Below are 18,561 nucleotides of genomic sequence, written 5' to 3' on the forward strand. Positions count from 1 at the left end.
AAAATCTGCATTCCAGATGAAACCTGCAGGGAAGCGGAAGAAAGCATTTAAAAAAAAAAAAAAAAAAGCTTCAAGAGCAGTAAATTACTGCCTTTGAGAGTTCTGGGCATTTTGAGGTCATCTCTTTCTTGTGAGCAGCTGTATCTGTGTGTGCTGCTGGGTGTCTTCGGCCTGGACGGTGTCCGGCTGCCCACCGACATTTAGACGGCAGAAGGGGGGGGGTCCTCACAAGCCTGTCCCGCCTCTTGTGCTGGTCCCTGCTGAATCCCGGGGGTGCCCAGGGCCATTCCCGAGTCTCCGTCGCTCACCTCACGGGGAGGAAGTCGCAAGCCCCCGGGAGGCACCGGGGCGGGGCCCGCAGCGAGGTCCCGGGCCGGGATGACTTTCCGCGCGACAAAACCCCTTTTGTCCGCAGAAATAAACACGGAAGTCCCAGAGGGCGGCCTCCCCGGTTCGTGTGCGGCGGGGGTGCGGCCGGGCTGCGTCTGGGCTCCTTCCCGCCGGGCGCCCCCGCCGGGCCTGGGCGCGCCGTCCTTGCACGCGCACACCCCGCACGCGCCGGAAGGACCCGGAGGGCCCGAGCGTGCGGCCCCGGGAGCGAGCGCCGGCGACGGTGCGCGGCGCTGCCTGAGGGAGCGGGGCCCACCTCACGGCGCGGCGCGGCGCTGCGGGGACATGGAGCGCGTTGGGGACTCCCCGCGTGGCGGCGAGGCTGTCGCGGAACCAGGAAAGCCCGAAGCCAGACCTGAGGCGGCCCCGTGGGTCCTGAGCAAGTTCTCTATGAAAACTCTGCTGGGCTTTACCAGTACGTTGGAATCTGTGGGGCCCGACGAGGAGGACGCGGCCCTGAAGGCGTCGCACAGCTTAGCGGGGGGGCCAGTGCCTCGGCTCCGGGACTCCGGCGCCGGCGCCGGCTCGGGCTCGGGCTCGGGCTCGGGCTCGGGCTCGGGGCCGCCGCGGGCTGAGGCCCCGGGTCCGCCCGACCCGGGCCCCGACGGCACGACCGCGGGGGCCGACGCGGGGCCGGGGTCGCAGGGAGGTCAGGGACGAGCGGACGCAGGGACGCCCCCCCCCGCGCCACAGCGGCTGCCACCCGGCACCCCGAGTGTGAACGGAGACGACGTGATTTTGGTTCGAGGGACCCTAGTGAACACCACCAGTGACTCCGACTCGGACGACGGGGGCCGGCGGCAGCCAGAAGGGGCAAGCGACAGCAGCCGGCCCCGGGCCTCCGGCCTCGGCCTCGGCCTCGTGTCGGAGCCGTCCCCAGGTCCCAGGGGAAGGCCACCAGCCTGCGGGGAGCCCGGCCCCGCCGGGGAAGGGGACGCGGCCGAGCCCGGCGCAGACGGTCCTCCAAGGGCTGCGTGTGAGAGAAGCGGCAGCCCGGAGCCCGGCGCCCGCAGTGGGCGCGCCGCAGGGGAGCGAGCCCCCGTCCTCCCGTCAGCGACCGCCCGGAGCGTGCCTGCCGGCGGCCCCCACCACGCCTCGCCTGAGAAGGAAGCTCCTGAGGAGAAATCGTTCCAGCTTCCAGCCTTCTTTAGCGGGCTGCGTGTGCTGAAGAAGGGCGCCGCAGGGGCCGGAGGGAAGACCATCACTGACATCAAACCGAAGGATGGAGACTTGGCTTTGCTCAAACTGACGCAGCCTGTCCACAAGTCCTTAGCGCAGGCCGGGCCTCAGGCGGGGAAGGCCGGGGAGCCCGCGGGGGAGCCCAAGGCCGCGCCCACTCTCCTGGAGCAGCTCTCCCAGCTGTTCACCCTTGACGCGCCCAAGGCAGAAGTGAAAGCAGAAGACCCCGAGCTGCCCAGAAAGGACGAGCTGGGCTGCAGTGCTGCCCAGGACAGCCAGGGTGGCCCCGGTGGAGTCCAAAGCCAGGGCGGAGAGGTGAAGCCCAAGCCTCCAGAGACAGCCCTGGAGGCCTTCAAAGCCATATTTGTTCGTCCCCCCAAAAAGGGGCCCACAGCTGACACCTCAGAGCTGGAAGCTCTCAAGCGCAGGATGAAGCATGAGAAGGAGTCTCTAAGAGCTGTGTTTGAAAGATCCAGGCCAAGGCCAGGGGATGGTCCCCCCGATTCCAAAAGCGTATGTAGAATTGGGTTATGTATTTTGCCGCAGTGTGCAATGCTGCCGTGTTGCTTTTTCAGGTTTCCTGTCAAAGCGAATCCCAGTTACCTATTGTTAGGGAGTGTCCTGTAGGTGAAAGAGGATTATGATCAGATTGTCCTTGTGAGGAGTTAAACGAGCGACTTTTTTCTTCCTTGTATTTTTCTGGAGTGTTGTAAGAGGGATATACAGAATGATGTGTGGGTACAAAGGGGAAGCTGTCACTGAGTTTAAACACTGATAGATGTTCTTTTTTTTTTTTTTTTAAGATTTTATTTATTTGAGAGAAAGAGAGAACATGAGAGAATACCAGCGGTAGAGAGGGAGAAGCAGGCTGCCCACTGAGCAGGGAGTCCAATGTGGGGCTTGACCCCAGGACCGTGGGATCATGACGTGAGCTGAAGGCAGACCCTTAACCAGCTGAGCCACCCAGGCGCCCCTGATAGTAGATGTTCTTGTGAAAAATTAAGCAACACGAGGAAGCAATGCAATGGGGAGATAGAGCCCACATTTCCTTACCTCTTAATTATAACTCTGCAGAAACTCCGTTTTAACTTTGAAAGTCTGTCATTTGGCAAAATATGGGTTTGTGACGTGATAAAAATGTTCCGTGTTGGTTATAAGGCATCCTGATCACTGGGTCTGGAACAAGCCCTGGTTTTAATTCTAACTCTGCCATTTACTGACTGGGTTGACCTCGATCACCTCTGAGCCTCCATCCTCTCATCTGCAAGATGAAGAAAATCACCCTTACCTACACAGGAGTTGTAGAGTAAGTGAAGTTGGCACATGGTAACCACCTAATTAGTGAATGAGTGTTACTGGTAAGAAAATCAATTCAGGTCACTTACAAAGGCTAGCAAACAATCTGCCAGTAGATCTTAAACATTCATAAGAACAGTAGAATTTTAGTATAATCTCAGCATATAGTTCTCATTCCCTCTTGTGTAGTTGATCATTTAAGGTGTTAAAAATTTAAAAATCTTTTGGAAACATTCTTAGAATGTAGTTGAAAATTAAACACAATCTAGCATTCTCCCAGTTGTAAAAATCAACCCCTATGAAAATGGCTTCAATATGAAGGCTATATCATTTATTTAAAGGAAAGAAAAACACATTGAAATCAGCAGTGTCGAGTGCTTAGAGAAATGTATCTTGACCTACAGCTGATGTTCATGGAAAATGCAAAACTAGCCTTTATATTATAAATAACCCTGGAGTTGTTTGGGACCCATGTATAATCATTCCTATAAACGTACCTGATGATAGAACATTTATATCTGTATCTTCAGCTCAGAGTTTGTGATTAAAAAAAAAAAGTTATAAGCATCATCTATTAATTGTATCATACTTGGCCTTCAGGGGGTTTTGTTTTGTTTTATATTGTTGTTTTTTCCACCCTTACTGATTACTTTACCTTTGTGGTAAAGGATCACTCTGTAGTGCAATGTTTCAATTACAGTGAATGAGTGCACTGGGCAGCTGGCCATGAAAATTAATTTTAGAATTAGGGTTAGCATGTTTCAGGGATTAATTTGCCCTGGCCACATTTCATGTAATATACTCTTTCCTTTACCTACTTTTTTCAACAGCCTGACCACAGCCCCACTGAGCAGGACGATAGGACTCCAGGCAGACTCCAAGCTGTCTGGCCACCCCCAAAGACAAAGGACACAGAAGAAAAAGTGGGATTGAAGTACACCGAAGCAGGTAATGTGAAAAGAAGCCAGGTACCCATGGAAAGAATCCTTTGCTGCAGTGGCTTTTAGTGGCTGGCTCGGTACTCTCCAGATTTGAGTGTGTGTTTCACTGCAAAATGTAAGGCTGAAGGCTTTTCTTTTTTGTGGTGCTGTTCAAGAGAACCTTTGCGCAGTTATCATTAATGAATCTCTTAGAGATGAAGGGTGAAGGCTGTGGAATGAATGAAGGGCAGCCCGTGTGTAAAGTAGGAGGACCTTTGGGGAACAGAGGAGGTGGATTACACATTCCTCAGGAAGCAGGTGGTGGGCTCTTGTCCTGTTGTGAGCTGGCAGGGCTGCTGGAAGAGGCAGAGAATGATTCTCCAGAGCTGCGATCTGATTTGTTGTCTGTCTCTGAGAATGCTTTCGAGCTACAGGAACCTTGTGCTGAGTGAATGTACAGAGCCTGTATCGGTTACTCTTTGGCCTTTCGTAGACAAAGCTTTATTTAATGCATGGCCAATTTTAGAGCAATCTAACTCTCTGGAAACCTTCCCAGGAGCTTTGCTTGAATATATTAAAATGGAATGGGCATCTAGATTTTTTACTCTAACTGAAATGTTCACACGAAATTAAAAAAAAAATAGTGTGGTATATCTGAAATGAATATATGTGTTTATGCAGTTCCGGTGAAACCTGTTTTCTTCCTGATATTTGAAGATTACCTATGCAACCTTGTATGTTGCTGGTTGTCTTGGGGTATGGGTGTCCTCGAAGATTGGCCTAACCATTTATAGAAAAATGTTTTCCGTTCCTATTCACTGGTAGACATAAATGGATCAAATTTGGGCTGGCTTAGTAATATGTGGGTTTTCTGCAGTATGGTCAGTTACTTCAGTGTTTGAGAACACAGATGCATGTTGAATTGGCAAATGAATCTTCAGATCTACAACCTGATGGCTCTTAGCCTCCGTTTACACGATTGCAGACTTTTGACCATCCCAAGACACCTACTACTTCACAGCATTTTTTTCTGCAGTGCTTGACTTATAGAATGGAAAGTATCATAGCCTTAGTGAAAAAAATACATATTGCTGTTCCAGTGTTCTTACCCACAGCTGATTTTTCCAAAATTGGAGTGCTTGCAGTTGCAATCATTGAACCACCTATCAAGTTCTTATGATCTGTCACAGTTTGAACGATTAAAAGTTCTGAAGTTTGCTTTAATACAAAACCAGGACACTGTGAGTTCTTATTCCTGGTTTGTATTTGTGAGCTAAGTCTTGTTCCTACCAATAGATCATGGTAGTCTTCCTTGTCATGATGAGCATTTGCTGAGTAGAGAAGTTAACTAAATGTCAAAAATGGTTTTTCAACCCACTTCAGGTAATATTTTGGGGGCATTTATACCTTTACAGAGATTCCTTAGTCCATTTCCAGAAGCTCAGAGGAATACCCGAGATGAGGTAGTTGACCTCATCAGTGGCTTTCCCAGTCTTTGCTTGTCATGCTATGTATTCTCAGAGCTTTCTAAGGTCTGGGATAAGATGGGGAAGGGAAAGACAGATAACAATAGTGCTGCTGGATGAGCTATGATAGCATAGTGACTGAGAGGGCTGGCTGTTGTCTGAAGAAGGCATCCAAGTCCCCAGCCAGTTCCCAACGAGTGACAGTACTTCCTTACCATCCTCCCAGGTCTGGTTCTCAGCTCCCTCAGAGCCTTCTAGGTGCTCCCTATTCTGATGTCCTTTTGGTGGGTGTCACATAAGATACCCCATGCCTGTAGTAAACCTATTGTTACCCTATTACTTGATATCAGCAGAGGGTTCCCTTATCATTTATTGCTAATTATCAAAGTTGCTAATTTTGAGAAAGTTAACATTTTCCCTGTGATTTTCTTAAACTGCTGTTGAGAAAACTTTTGGTTTGTTATTTAAAGCATTTTGTGGTATTTCCACTGGTTTCCCTCCTTGCCCTTAGGGAAACATACAAAATTTGCCACTCCGCAGAGTGCAAAGAAACAGTGAAATTAGATTCAAGATATTTCAAGGTGTTTGAAGTCTTTGCTTTTATATCTTCAGTGTTCTTTATTTTTCCTGGGGTATACAAGAATCTAGCATTCCTATTTTAAGTGTGTTGTTGAACTTCTCTGCTATCAACATTTAAGCCCAGTCCTTGGCAGAGCTGGGAAAAAGAATGTGTTTTTCATCACGAGTCCCACATCGTCCTTGTGCTGCCCTCAGCCACTTTAGACTTGCCATTGCTTAGATTTTCCTTTATACAGTGTTTGTTATTCAATGGCTTTTTTTTTCCCTGAGGGCTTAAGAGATCACCTAATACTGTAAACTCACCTTTTGTTCAAGGATAAAAAGAAAGCAGATATCCGAAAACTTGTCCCTTTAGACTATGGCTTCTGGAGTTCTCTTAGCCGCATGAGGGTAGCTGACCACTGTTGTTGCTGCCCATTGCTAAGAAGGCTCTCTGCCACTTCTAAAACCACCAGCATCATCTGTAGCTGTTGACACTGTAACTATCTCCCTTGGCAGATAAAGCTTTTGGCCCACCAGAGCCTCCAATGCCTTTCTGATAACACTGCACTCACCATCAAGGACACTTCTACTACCAAAGTATGAGCTCTTGGAACTTCGGTGATGTGCCAGCTAAAAGAATCACTGGCACCCATCAGAGCCATTATGTAAGAGCCTTGCCACTGGTGCTGGGGTTGACCTCTTCAACTCAGTGAGGGGCCTCTGTGTTAACTCACTGTTTCTGAATTGCTCTGCTCAAATGAAAGTGCATTGTTTTCTCCCATCTCCCATGCTGTGCTTTCTTACAGTATTATCTCTGCAATTCTTCTTTGTGTTTGGGATGCCTCACAATAATTTGGAGTGGAGAGAGCACTCCCCACACACCCCCGTGCCCTGTTCCTGGCACTTGGAATTGAGACATTCTGATTGACAGACCCCATAATCTTTTTTTTTTTCAAAGATTTTATTATTTATTCATGAAAGACACAGAGAGGCAGAGACACAGGCAGAGGGAGAAGTAGGCTCCCTGCAGGGGAGATCCCAGGACCCTGGGATCACCACCTGAGCCAAAGGCAGACGCTTAACCACTGAGCCACCCAGGCATCTTGACAGACGTCATATTCTTCTTAGAATTGTTTTTCCTTCTTTGGGTAAGGAGTTGGCTCTTGAAACAGGATGTGGGATGATCTTGTTTTTTTAGGAGGAATCTCTTTCAGTGGGCTCTTCACATCCTTAAATGGTTCATCAACTTCTGTTGAGTCCATACCACTTTACTATGCTGCAATATCTGGATTCAGTAAACTTAATTAGCTTTTGAAGCTTGGGGCAACGTAAAACTCAATCAGAGCAATATGAAAAGGTGTGTTGTGAAACATACAAGGGGCTACCTAAGAAAAATGTCTACCTTTATATTTGATGTGGCCAAAGCAATTTCTCGTGAGAAATAGATAACTACTGTTCTCTCTCTGCTGTTTCTCTTCTAATATACTATTCTGTGCGTGGTGAGGTGATATAAGGGTTAGTAACTTGCCCAAAGTCTTAAAAAACAAAACAAACAAACAAAAAAACTGGAAAGCACAAGGACCTTGGTATCATAGAATCATTGAATCATAACATTAATATAGGGTTAAACTTATTTTTATCTCAAACAAGAACGAATTTTTCTAAGCCATAGCATGTCACTTTTGTTTTCTTTTTGCTTTGTGAAGTGTAGGAGAAGCCCCTGGGGAAACCCAGAATTTCAGAGGGAGGCTGAGTGGTATGGCTAGGGCTGCCCAGCAGGAGCTATGGCCTTGAGTAGAGGGATACAGCTGATCCATGGTGTCTTGACTGGAAAGGATCTGTTAAATAAATAGCTTGAGTCTCTTTTTTGTCTTGTCTCGTCTCCTGCCATCATTCCCATTGGCCAAGTCCAAAGACAAATCTGAGGACTCAGAGCCATCTTATGCCATTCCTTTAGGACTGCAGGCCCTAGAATAGGGCACGGAAGGGGGAAGTGTGGATCTGTAGCAGCACATATAGGATACCCAGCACCTTTACACTTCCAGCAGATTCCAGGTTAGAGAAGTTCCTAAATCTCCCCAGTCTACATGGAGAATTGGCGCACATTTATCTCCATCACACCTGACCACACAGGGTTCTAATACAATAGCATGAAGAGAAAGCTCTCTTTTTTATCCTATGGGAGGATTATGTCTTCTGCTTTGATCGATTCTTAGAAAATATAATGCCCATCATTCAGAGCTTTGCTCTGTGAATACCTTCTTTATCTTAGTGTAGAGAGTTTGTTTACTGATTTTCTCTAAGTTTTAAATGTTTCCATATATTACTAAGTAGAATAACACATTTTGGAAATAACCAGAAATATCACAAATCAAAAGAAACTTTCTATAATTCTGTTTCATAGGGAAGCCATTGCCAACATTTTGAATTGTGAAAGGCCAATGTGAATTGAATACTTAAAAAATTTTTTTTGATCATCTTATAAAGGCTGCTTTTCACACTTGAAAATGTGACTCAATTCTTTATTGACTACATTTTAACCATGGCTATATTTATAGACCTTTAGTTTTTTAAGGTATAAGTAATATGGAAATAACAATTCTATAAATATTTTTGTTCATAAATGTTTAATTATGGTAAATTTCTTGTGCTAGAATTGCCAAATGAAAATATATGCCTTAATGCTTTCAATGTATATTAATTGCCACAGTTAATTTTTTACATAAATATATTCAGTATGAAGACAGTACTTTTCAAACATTGGAAAAATGTTTCCATCTTTACCATTTGCTTTTAATTTGTCCAGTGTGAAAACATTTTAAATATTTGTGTATAGTCAAGTCTATTATCATTTTAATGTGTAACTTTTCTTTTTTGGCTTAAGAAGACCTCTCTTAATCAGATCACCTATGTCTTCAAATTGCTCAAGTGATTTTTTTTTCCTAACTTTTCTTTCTTTCTATTTTATATCAAAAATTTGTTTTGGTGCATAGCTTTAGGCAGAGATCTAAGACCACTTTCCCCTCCCCCAAGGTGCTAATTTAACAACAAGCTTCTAGCATAGTTACTCTATGCTAAGTTTGGGACTGTTCAGGGCTTTCTATTGTCTTTGTGTTTATATTTTGTATGGGTGTCTTAATTATTCCAGCATTAAAATACATTTCAGAATCTGTTCAAGTTTTTATTCAATTAAAAAAAATGTTTTTGGCTTGCTTATTCTTCCAGAAAACATTAGTTTGCCTTGGTTTCAAAAGGATCCATTTAGGATTTTTACTGGAATTGCATTAATTTATGAATTAATGTGAAGGTAGAAATGAGAATGGAGATCTTGAAAATGCTTAGTATTTCTATTCTATGTGTTCTATTGAGAAGAACACATCTTCTCAAACTATTCAAATTTTCTTTTTTTGACTCAGTAAAAAATATTGCCTCATTTTTTTCTAAATATATTCCTAGGCATATTATTTAAAAAAATATTATATGCATCTCGTGATTTCATTTTTCCTAAAAGTCAAATGCATTCCTGAGAATCTAGTGGTTCATGTAATACCAGCTCCGAGGCCATGGCTGGACTGAGTGAAGGCTGCATTTTGAATTGACTGACCGGCTGATACCAGGGGAACTTTACCTCTATTTCACTCTGGTTAGTGATTCTGAATATTCTGAGGTTTCTTTAAAAATCTAACAAAGATAGAAAGCCATGGAAGAAGACACTGCAGTTAATTTTGCATATAGACTCTCTTTATCCCTGGACTTGCCCCCTGCCCCCTCCCCATCTCTCCCACCTGCCCAGGTTTAGATGAAGAACCTTTGATGCAGAAGCTTAGCCCAGAGCTGGGCTTCCTTTCCTGCTCATCTCCTATTTTATGTTATGAAGGATGACCCGAAATATCTAATTATTTATTAAGAAATGTAAAAACATATTATCATGGTGTGTGCGTTAGCCTCCTGAGAGGAAATGAAGTTAATGTTTGTGAGTTTTACATTAAAATGGTATTGTACATTAAAATGGTATTATTTGGGAAACTGGCAGTGACTTAATTACCCATGGAAGGAGAAAATACCCAGAAGAAAAGAGCACTTATTTTTTTCTGAAACAAGATGAACTATGCCCTTCTGGTTTCTCTTCCAATATACATCTGGAAAACTCTCCTCTCCACTGACTGCAGCTCCTGCCCTGGGGCTGGGGGATGGCATATGGACTGCCCTGCTGAGAGTGAGTACCGCAGCTTTAGTAGAAGAGAGAGAACCAACCTAGCGTGCCATTATGGTATTGCGAGTGAGCAAGCTGTCAATGCATGTGGCATTTCTTAGGGCTTACTCATACCATCTTGGAGTAGCTCAGGAACATCCCTCTTTAGAGTATTTTGGGAAATAACCCATCCTTCAACTTAATAAATATCTGCCTACTTTCTGGTTTGTTTCTAATTTTGGTTCCCTTGGTTATATAGGATAGAGCTGTTTGCTATGCTTCCTGGTGAGTCAGACATCCTTGCTTACCAGAAAGAGCTATATATATATTATTTTATTGGCCTGCTGTACTTTAAAAAACTTCTCCATTCATAGCTGACAGGCTGTATTAGCTATGAATATATTTTCCTTTAATGTCCTGTATCTAGATAAATGATCCCAGGTGTCTTCTTTCACGACCTAGGCAATAGGTTTATTCATTGTGTATTTTATAGGCCTTTGTGACATGTCACCATCATTTGGATGGAGTTATGGTGATAGTCCAGAAAATTGGAAGCTGTACAGACTACAAAGCAGAAAAGTCTTACATTTTGTGGCTATAGAAATAGGGTATATTAGGGAATAAGAGGTGATTAGAATGTGTGCTGGGCTTCTACTTGCTACATAGCTGGGAGCCATGGGGAGGGAGATAGATTCTTCCAACACAAATGAGAGCAAAAGCTTGATACAAAGCAGAAGCAATGGGAATTCCAAAATGTGGACCAGGGTCTTGGGAATTTCATGTTGTGTTCCCGGACTTTAGCTTGGTGGCGGCGGCGGGGGGGGGGGGGGGGGGGGGGGAGTAGGGGAGTAGAAACAAGAGATTAAAATATAGAACCCCAAATTATACAATATTGAAAACTGAGAGCTGCGAACACGTTAGAAATCATTTAGTTCATTGTATTCATTTTCCGCATGAGAGCCAAAGAGGTTATGACTTCCTGAAAGATACACATAATTAATAAGAGCTGGAATTACAATGGGAAGAAACGAATGGCTGCTTCAAGTCAGGGAGGGGCTGGAGAGTGATGGATTTTTTTTTCTCCTGCCAATGTACTGACATTTAAAGATCCAGCAAACAAACAAACAAACAAAAAAACACACGGGGGTGGGGGGAAACACATGGGGACCAGGAGCACTTAAGAATTATGATGGTTATTTAAAAAAACAAAACCAAAAAAAGATGGGACCTGAGTGAGTCAATCTGAATAATAAAGGAGGTTGTAGGTGTACCCTACCAGCTCATAGCCACAAAAATTGACTGGATCATTTCATGTTGCCTTTTTGATGCCTAAAAAGAGGAGGTTTAATATTATTTTTAATGCTGGCAAGGCTCACAGAAGCTATTCAAAGCAAATAAAAATGCTTAAAAAAATGCTCTGGTTTGCAGATTCTTGCAGAGTTCAAGTGGAGCTCATTGTTGGGCCACAGTTTATGTGCTAACGTACACAGTATGTATACATGTATTTAATTTTAGGAGCTACTTGAAAAAAACATTTTTATTTTAATGGTTGTATGTATCAGTAGTTTTATTGTGTCATAGAGAAAACAAGGACTCAAATCTGCTTCGAGGCTTCTTTTGGGAAGATGAGAATTAAGTTTGTACCATATCCTATGACACATCTTTACATATGCCTCTGCATATTTTTCTTCTTCCTTAAAAACCAATCCAGGTGGTTCCATTTTTCTTCTCTTTCTCAAATCTCCATCTATTTGCAACTGTCAAGTGTTCTTCCTCTGGTTCTTTGGCCAAGCAGCCCCTCCAGGCCCTGCCTCAGCATCCTCCCCTCTAGCTCGCCATACCTTTCCGTCTGCAGCCCGTTTGGTTCCTTCCTCTTGTCCTCCTCTAGTGGTCTCACAGCCATCACCGAGCTCAGCGAAGACAAGGCAGCCACAAAACTGTAAAACTTTTCCCACTGTGCAGAGAGACCAAATTACTGTATCTCAGAGAAATAACTAAAACACGAGGCTTCAATGTTTAAACTCTTGAGTGTTTCCCTCCAGATAAAGGGAGACACTGGATAAGAGAGTGAGAACATCTCATGAGAAAAGTGAACTCAGAAACTGACCAGGGAAGTCTTGAGGACAGTCCTAAGTTTGGAAATAAACCTTTGCTGACGGTACCATGAGTTTGTGCATCATGCAGACTTGAGCATGGAGCTTGGCTCTCTGCCTTGTAGTAGCTATGACCAGTTGCTATCCTCATACTAGTGAGGATGGTGATGATAATTGTAAATAGCTATTGTACGGATAAATTGAGATCATTGTGGTGCTATTGAACTTTATATATGGGCTCTTTTCGTTTATTTTTTAATATTTTTTATTGGAGTTCAGTTTGCCAACATATAGCATAACACCCAGTGCTCATCCCGCCAAGTGCCCCCCTCAGTGCCCATCACCCAGTCACCCCAAACCCCCACCCACTTCCCCTTCCACTACCTCTTGTTCATTTTCCAGAGTTAGGTGTCTCTCATCTTTTGTCACCCTCACTGATATTTTCACTCATTTTCTCTTCTTTCCCTTTATTCCCTTTCACTATTTTTTATACTCCCCAAATGAATGAGACCATGTAATGTTTTCCCTTTTCCGATTGATTTATTTCACTCAGCATAATACCCTCCAGGTCCCTCCATGTCGAAGCAAATAGTGGGTATTTGTCGTTTCTAGTGGCTGAGTAATATTCCATTGTATACATATACCACATATTCTTTATCCATTCATTTTTCGATGGACACCAAGGCTCCTTCCACAGTTTGGCTATTGTGGACATGCTGCTATAAAAATTGGGGTGCAGGTATTCCGGCATTTCACTGCATCTGTATCTTTGGGGTAAATCCCCAGCAGTGCAATTGCTGGGTCATAGGGCAGATCTATTTTTAACTCTTTGAGGAACCTCCACACAGTTTTCCAGAGTGGCTGTACCAGTTCACATTCCCACCAACAGTGCAAGAGGGTTCCCCTTTCTCCACATCCTCTCCAACATTTGTTGTTTCCTGCCTTGTTAATTTTACCCTTTCTTACTGGTGTGAGGTGGTATCTCATTGTGGTTTTGATTTGTATTTCCCTGATGGCCAGTGATGGAGAGCATTTTCTCATGTGCGTGTTGGCCATGTCTATGTCTTCCTCTGTGAGATTTCTGTTCATGTCTTTTGCCCATTTCAGGACTGGATTGTTTGTTTCTTTGCTGTTGAGTTTAATAAGTTCTTTATAGATCTTGGAAACTAGCCCTTTATCTGATAGGTCATTTGCAAATATCTTCTCCCATTCTGTAGGTTGTCTTTTAGTTTTGTTGACTGTTTCTTTTGCTGTGCAGAAGCTTCTTATCTTGATGACATCCCAATAATTCATTTTTGCTTTTGTTTCCCTTTCCTTCATGGATGTATCTTGCAAGAAGTTGCTGTGGCCAAGTTCAAAAAGGGTGTTGCCCATGTCCTCCTCTAGGATTTTGATGGAATCTTGTCCCACATTTAGATCTTTCATCCATTTTGAGTTTATCTTTGTGTCTGATGTAAGAGAATGGTCTAGTTTCATTCTTCTGCATGTGGATGTCCAATTTTCCCAGCACCATTCATTGAAGAGACTGTCTTTCTTCCAGTGGATAGTCTTTCCTGCTTTGTCAAGTATTAATTGACCATAAAGTTGAGGGTCCACTTCTGGATTCTCTATTCTGTTCCATTGATCTATGTGTCTGTTTTTGCGCCAGTACCACACTGTCTTGATGACCACAGCTTGTAGTACAATCTGAAATCTGGCATTGTGATGCCCTCAGCTATGGTTTTCTCTTTCAATATTCCCCTGGCTATTCGGGGTCTTTTCTGATTCTACACAGATATTCAGATGATTTTTTTCCAACTCTCTGAAGAAAGTCCATAGTATTTTGATAGGGATTACATTAAATGTGTAAATTGGCCTGGGTAACATTGACATTTTCACAATATTAATTCTTCCAATCCATGAGCATGGAATATCTTTCCATCTCTTTGTGTCTTCCTCAATTTCTTTTAGAAGTGTTCTGTAGTTTTTAGGGTATAGATTCTTTAGCTCTTTGGTTTGGTTTATTCCTAGGTATCTTATGCTTTTGGGTGCAATTGTAAATGGGATTGACTCCTTAATTTCTCTTTCTTCAGTCTCATTGTTAGTGTATAGAAATGCCACTGATTTCTGGGCATTGATTTTGTATCCTGTATATGCACTCTTTTAAAGCCAGTTTTTATTGAAGTATAATATACATGTGGAAAAAAGATCAAATTTCAAGTGTATGGCTCTGAGTTGTAAACAAAGTGAACATGCAAATCAGGAAATAGTACGTTACCTACCTCCAACCCCGCCCCCCAGTTTGCCCCCTTCTAGTAAACCACAATGAACCCTCCTTCAGAGGAAACTACTATCCTGATTTCTGACATTATAGATTAATTTCACCTGCTTTTGACCTTCACTTAAACTGACTCGTTTTGTGTCTGGCTCCTTTCCTTCAACATTACACTTGGGAAAACTGGACACATTGTCGTGTATACCTATAATTCAGTTATATAGTATTTCATTGTGTGAATATATCATAATTTATTCATTGTAGTGATGGTGGACATCGGTGTGGTCCCCAGGTTTGGGCTGTTACGATTATGTTGCTGTAAACTTTCTTGCATAGGTCTTTTGGGGGCACATAGGAACAATCTCTCTTAGGTATATTCTTGGGAGTGGAACTGTTGGTCACAAGGCATGTCTGTATTTAATGTTAGGAGATGATAATAAAAGTCTTCCAAAGTGATGATAGCAATTTTTTTTTCTTCCACAAATGCAGCAGGTTTGTTCATGATGGCCATGGAACAAACCCACATGTCCATCATCAGGTAAAAGGGTAAACAAACTGTGTACATACAGTAGGTAATAGGATACTTCTCAGCAATCACCACTGATACACTCAATAGCATGGCTCAGTCTCCAGACCCTTATGCTGAGCAAAGGTAGCCAGACACACAGGAGTTCATACGGTCCATTTCTATTCATCAAATTTACTAGAATAAACAAAACTAACCAATAGTGACAAAAACCAGATCAGTGGTTGTCTGTGGCTAGAGTAGATGAATTGACTGGACAGGGATGTAAGGGGACATTCTGGGGGGACATAGCTGATTGTGAGGTTGAACCCTGGGATTCACTTGTCAAAACTAAACTGTATACTTAAAGTTGAACATTATATTATTATACCTTTATAAAACTAATTTAAAAAATATTCTATAACCTAATGCTCTCCTCAATCATTCCCAGAGCTATATTTACATATAGCCTTACTTAGAGACTCATATGGGCCCTGTTCTAGAATAATATCACCTTATTCTCAGTAATTTTTCTTTTTTATTGGATTCTTCATTTTTAAAGCTTTCCAATATTACTTTCTTATATTTGTTTTCATGATCTTAATAATTTCCACTCCAGTCATCGGTACATCACAGTTCTGGTTGCTTCATACCTTTGCCAACATTAGGTGTTGTTGGTCTTTTTAATTTCAGCCATGCTGTTTTTTATGTGTGTGTGTGTGTGTGTGTGTGTGTTTTTTTTAAGATTTTATTTATTTATTCATGAGAGACACAGAGAGAGAGAGACAGAGACACAGGCAGAGGAAGAAGCAGGCTCCCTTTGGGGAGCCCCATGCAGGACTCATCCCAAGACCCCAGGCTCATGACCTGAGCCAAAGGCGCCCAAGCCATTCTGTTTTTAATTCGTGTTTCCTGATCAAGTATTCTTTTTTTTTTTTTTGATCAAGTATTCTTTGATATGCTTTTTGGTTCATTGGGTATTCAGGTTCACTATTCAAGTCACTCGTCTGACTTTAAGAGATTGTCTATCTTTTATGATATTGTAAAGAAGTTCTTTTTATATGCTGCATATGAGTCCGTTGGTTAATTGGGTTGGACATGTTTTCTTCCACCTTTTGGGTTATCTTTTCTCCTCCTTAATGGAGCCCTTTGATGAATAGAAATTCTCAGTTTTAGTACTGTCTTGTCCTTATGGTTAGGCATTTTGAGCCACTTTCAAGTAATTTTTATCTTAACTCCATCATGAAAATATTCTCTTCAGTTATCTTAGAAAGGCATTAGTGGGGATCCCTGGGTGGCGCAGCGGCTTGGCGCCTGCCTTTGGCCCAGGGCGCGATCCTGGAGACCCGGGATCGAATCCCATATCGGGCTCCCAGTGCATGGAGCCTGCTTCTCCCTCTGCCTGTGTCTCTCTCTGTCTCTCTCTCTCTGTGACTATCATAAATAAATAAATAAAAATTAAAAAAAATCTTTATAAAAAAAAAAAAAGAAAGGCATTAGTGCTCTTCATTTAGACCTCCGATATTCTTGGAATTAACTTTTGTGTCGGAGTTGAAGTGTGTGTGTGTGGGGGTGTCAAGTTTGTTTTTCACATACCCAAATTATCTTGAAGTTTTTCCTAAAAAAACCAAAAAAACACCTCTTCCCCTGACCACACCAATTCTCCATTCTGTTCTACCATTCTCTAAGCTTACCTAACCTTGTAAGAGTTTAACACTGTGTTAATAACTATAAATTTGTAATAAGCCGTGATCTGCTAGTGGCCTCTTACCTTGGTTATTCTCAGGTTTTTGTATTTCCGTATGTGTTTTAGAATTTTTATCAAATTTGGCATGGTTTTGATGACATTGGCATCTTGATAATACTGTTTTTAATTCCATAAATATCTCTACATAATGAAATAATTACTTGAATATAGTCTTCTCTAATTTCTCTCACTGTTATAGTTTTATTTGTAAAGGTCTTACACAATTTCCTTTAAACTCAAATTTATTCCTAAGTATTCTCAAATTTTTGATGGAATTAAGCCTATGTTTTTTTAAAATTCCATTTTCTGACTTTTTTGTTAGAATCTCTCTCTCATTGACCTTGCATTCAACTATGTATCTTGCACACCTGCTACCACATGGCTGTTTTTATTTTGGAAAAATGAGGAGATCTGGGAGTCTGGCTGGCTCCATGGTTGAGCATCTGCCTTTGGCTCAGATCCCAGAGTCCTGGGATCGAATCCCATTTCGGGCTCCCCGCAGGAGCCTGCTTTTCCCTCTGTCTGTGTCTCTGCCTCTCTATCTGTGTGTCTTTCATGAATAAATAAATAAAATCTTTAAAAAAAATGGAGATCTTTCCATGACAATACATACGGAGCATTTCCCTTCTACCTCATTTTTTGAAATGGCTACACAGTAGTCAATAAAATAGTAACTGTAACGTATTGAACCATTCTCATATTGATCTTCTTATTAAAGTTTTTTACCATTTACCATTCTACACAATTTCATGAAAGCATGTTTGCATCTATGTTGTGCATATCTATAAGTACTTTGATAGTTTAGAAGCAGAATTTCTGTGTTAGAGCCCTTGCCCCTTTTAACCACTGGTATTTATAGCACAATTGCTCTCTTAAAATATTGAATAAATTAATACTAAACTAAAGCAAGACTGGCCATTATTCACACTTTACTAATATTCATTGAATTTTTGCCAACCTGATGTTGAAAGTGCATTGTATTGTCTTTAATTTGCATTCCTCTAATACTAGAATGGTTGGACATCTTTTCATTTTATCTCTTGTGACTTCCTTTCTGCCCTTTTCCCTTTTGGAAATTGGGTCATTAGTCTTTACTCTTACTGTTTTGAAGCAGTTTTTTATATACTAAGGGAATTAATCTCTTGACTTTTTTTTAAAAGATTTTATTTATTTATTCATGAGAGACACAGAGAGAAAGACAGAGACAGAGACACACACACAGAGGGAGAAGCAGGCTCCATGCAGGGAGCCCAACGTGGGACTTGATCCCGGGTCTCCGGGATCAGGCCCTGGACTGAAGGCGGTGCTAAACCGCTGAGCTACCGGGGCTGCCCCCAATCTCTTGACTGTTGTATGTATTGCAGTCATAGTTTCCAGCTTGCCCTGTTGTTTGCCTTCTGTCATCTTTCATTACGTGGAAATGTTGTTTTATGTAGTCATAGTGCTATCTTTTCTGGATTTGTTGGTGGTGGTTCCTTTTAAGGAAGATTTCCCTAACTTAAACTATAACAATATCCTTTATTGTACTTGTATACTTTAGCTAACGCACCCATATGTTTGGATTTTTTTTCCCAATCTAGAGTCAGTTTTTGTGTGCAGTATAGATAAGGATGTGTCAAGCCTGGCCATGTGCTGTAATAACTAGGGAGTTTGGGCTGTGGAATCTAATGTCATGGGGTTTAATTTTAGTCTTCAGCAATTATTGAGGCAAGTTAACTACCTTTACCGGGCAAATTATTGGGCAGGCTAATTGATGTAGTTTTCTTCTGTCTTTGTGTGTGTGTGTGTGTGTGTTTTAAGTTGTTCAGTAGTCAATGAACTAATGCATTTAAAGACCTTAGCACAATGCCTGGCAAGTTGTAAAACCAAAGCAAAGTAAGCTGCTCTTAGTTTTGTTTCTTCTAGGTTGTTAACTACTTGCTCCGATACCATTTAATAGTTACTGCTCTGCTGATGTG

At 42.4% G+C, this 18,561-nt stretch overlaps 1 protein-coding gene across 1 annotated transcript in view; it reads left to right on the forward strand.

Moving 5' to 3' along the window:
• Positions 1 to 525: 525 nt before the first annotated feature.
• The window catches only part of FMN1 (formin 1), a 279,933-nt gene continuing 261,897 nt past the window's right edge, over positions 526 to 18,561 (forward strand). The window contains exons 1-2 of the mRNA XM_055316676.1: positions 526 to 2,082; positions 3,696 to 3,813. Coding sequence (XP_055172651.1) covers positions 676 to 2,082; positions 3,696 to 3,813 — 1,525 coding nt within the window. The 5' untranslated portion in view covers positions 526 to 675. The remainder of the gene's footprint in view (positions 2,083 to 3,695; positions 3,814 to 18,561) is intronic.

This window comes from Nyctereutes procyonoides, unplaced genomic scaffold (assembly GCF_905146905.1).
Source record: "Nyctereutes procyonoides isolate TBG_1078 unplaced genomic scaffold, NYPRO_anot_genome, whole genome shotgun sequence".
Taxonomy (NCBI): domain Eukaryota; kingdom Metazoa; phylum Chordata; class Mammalia; order Carnivora; family Canidae; genus Nyctereutes; species Nyctereutes procyonoides.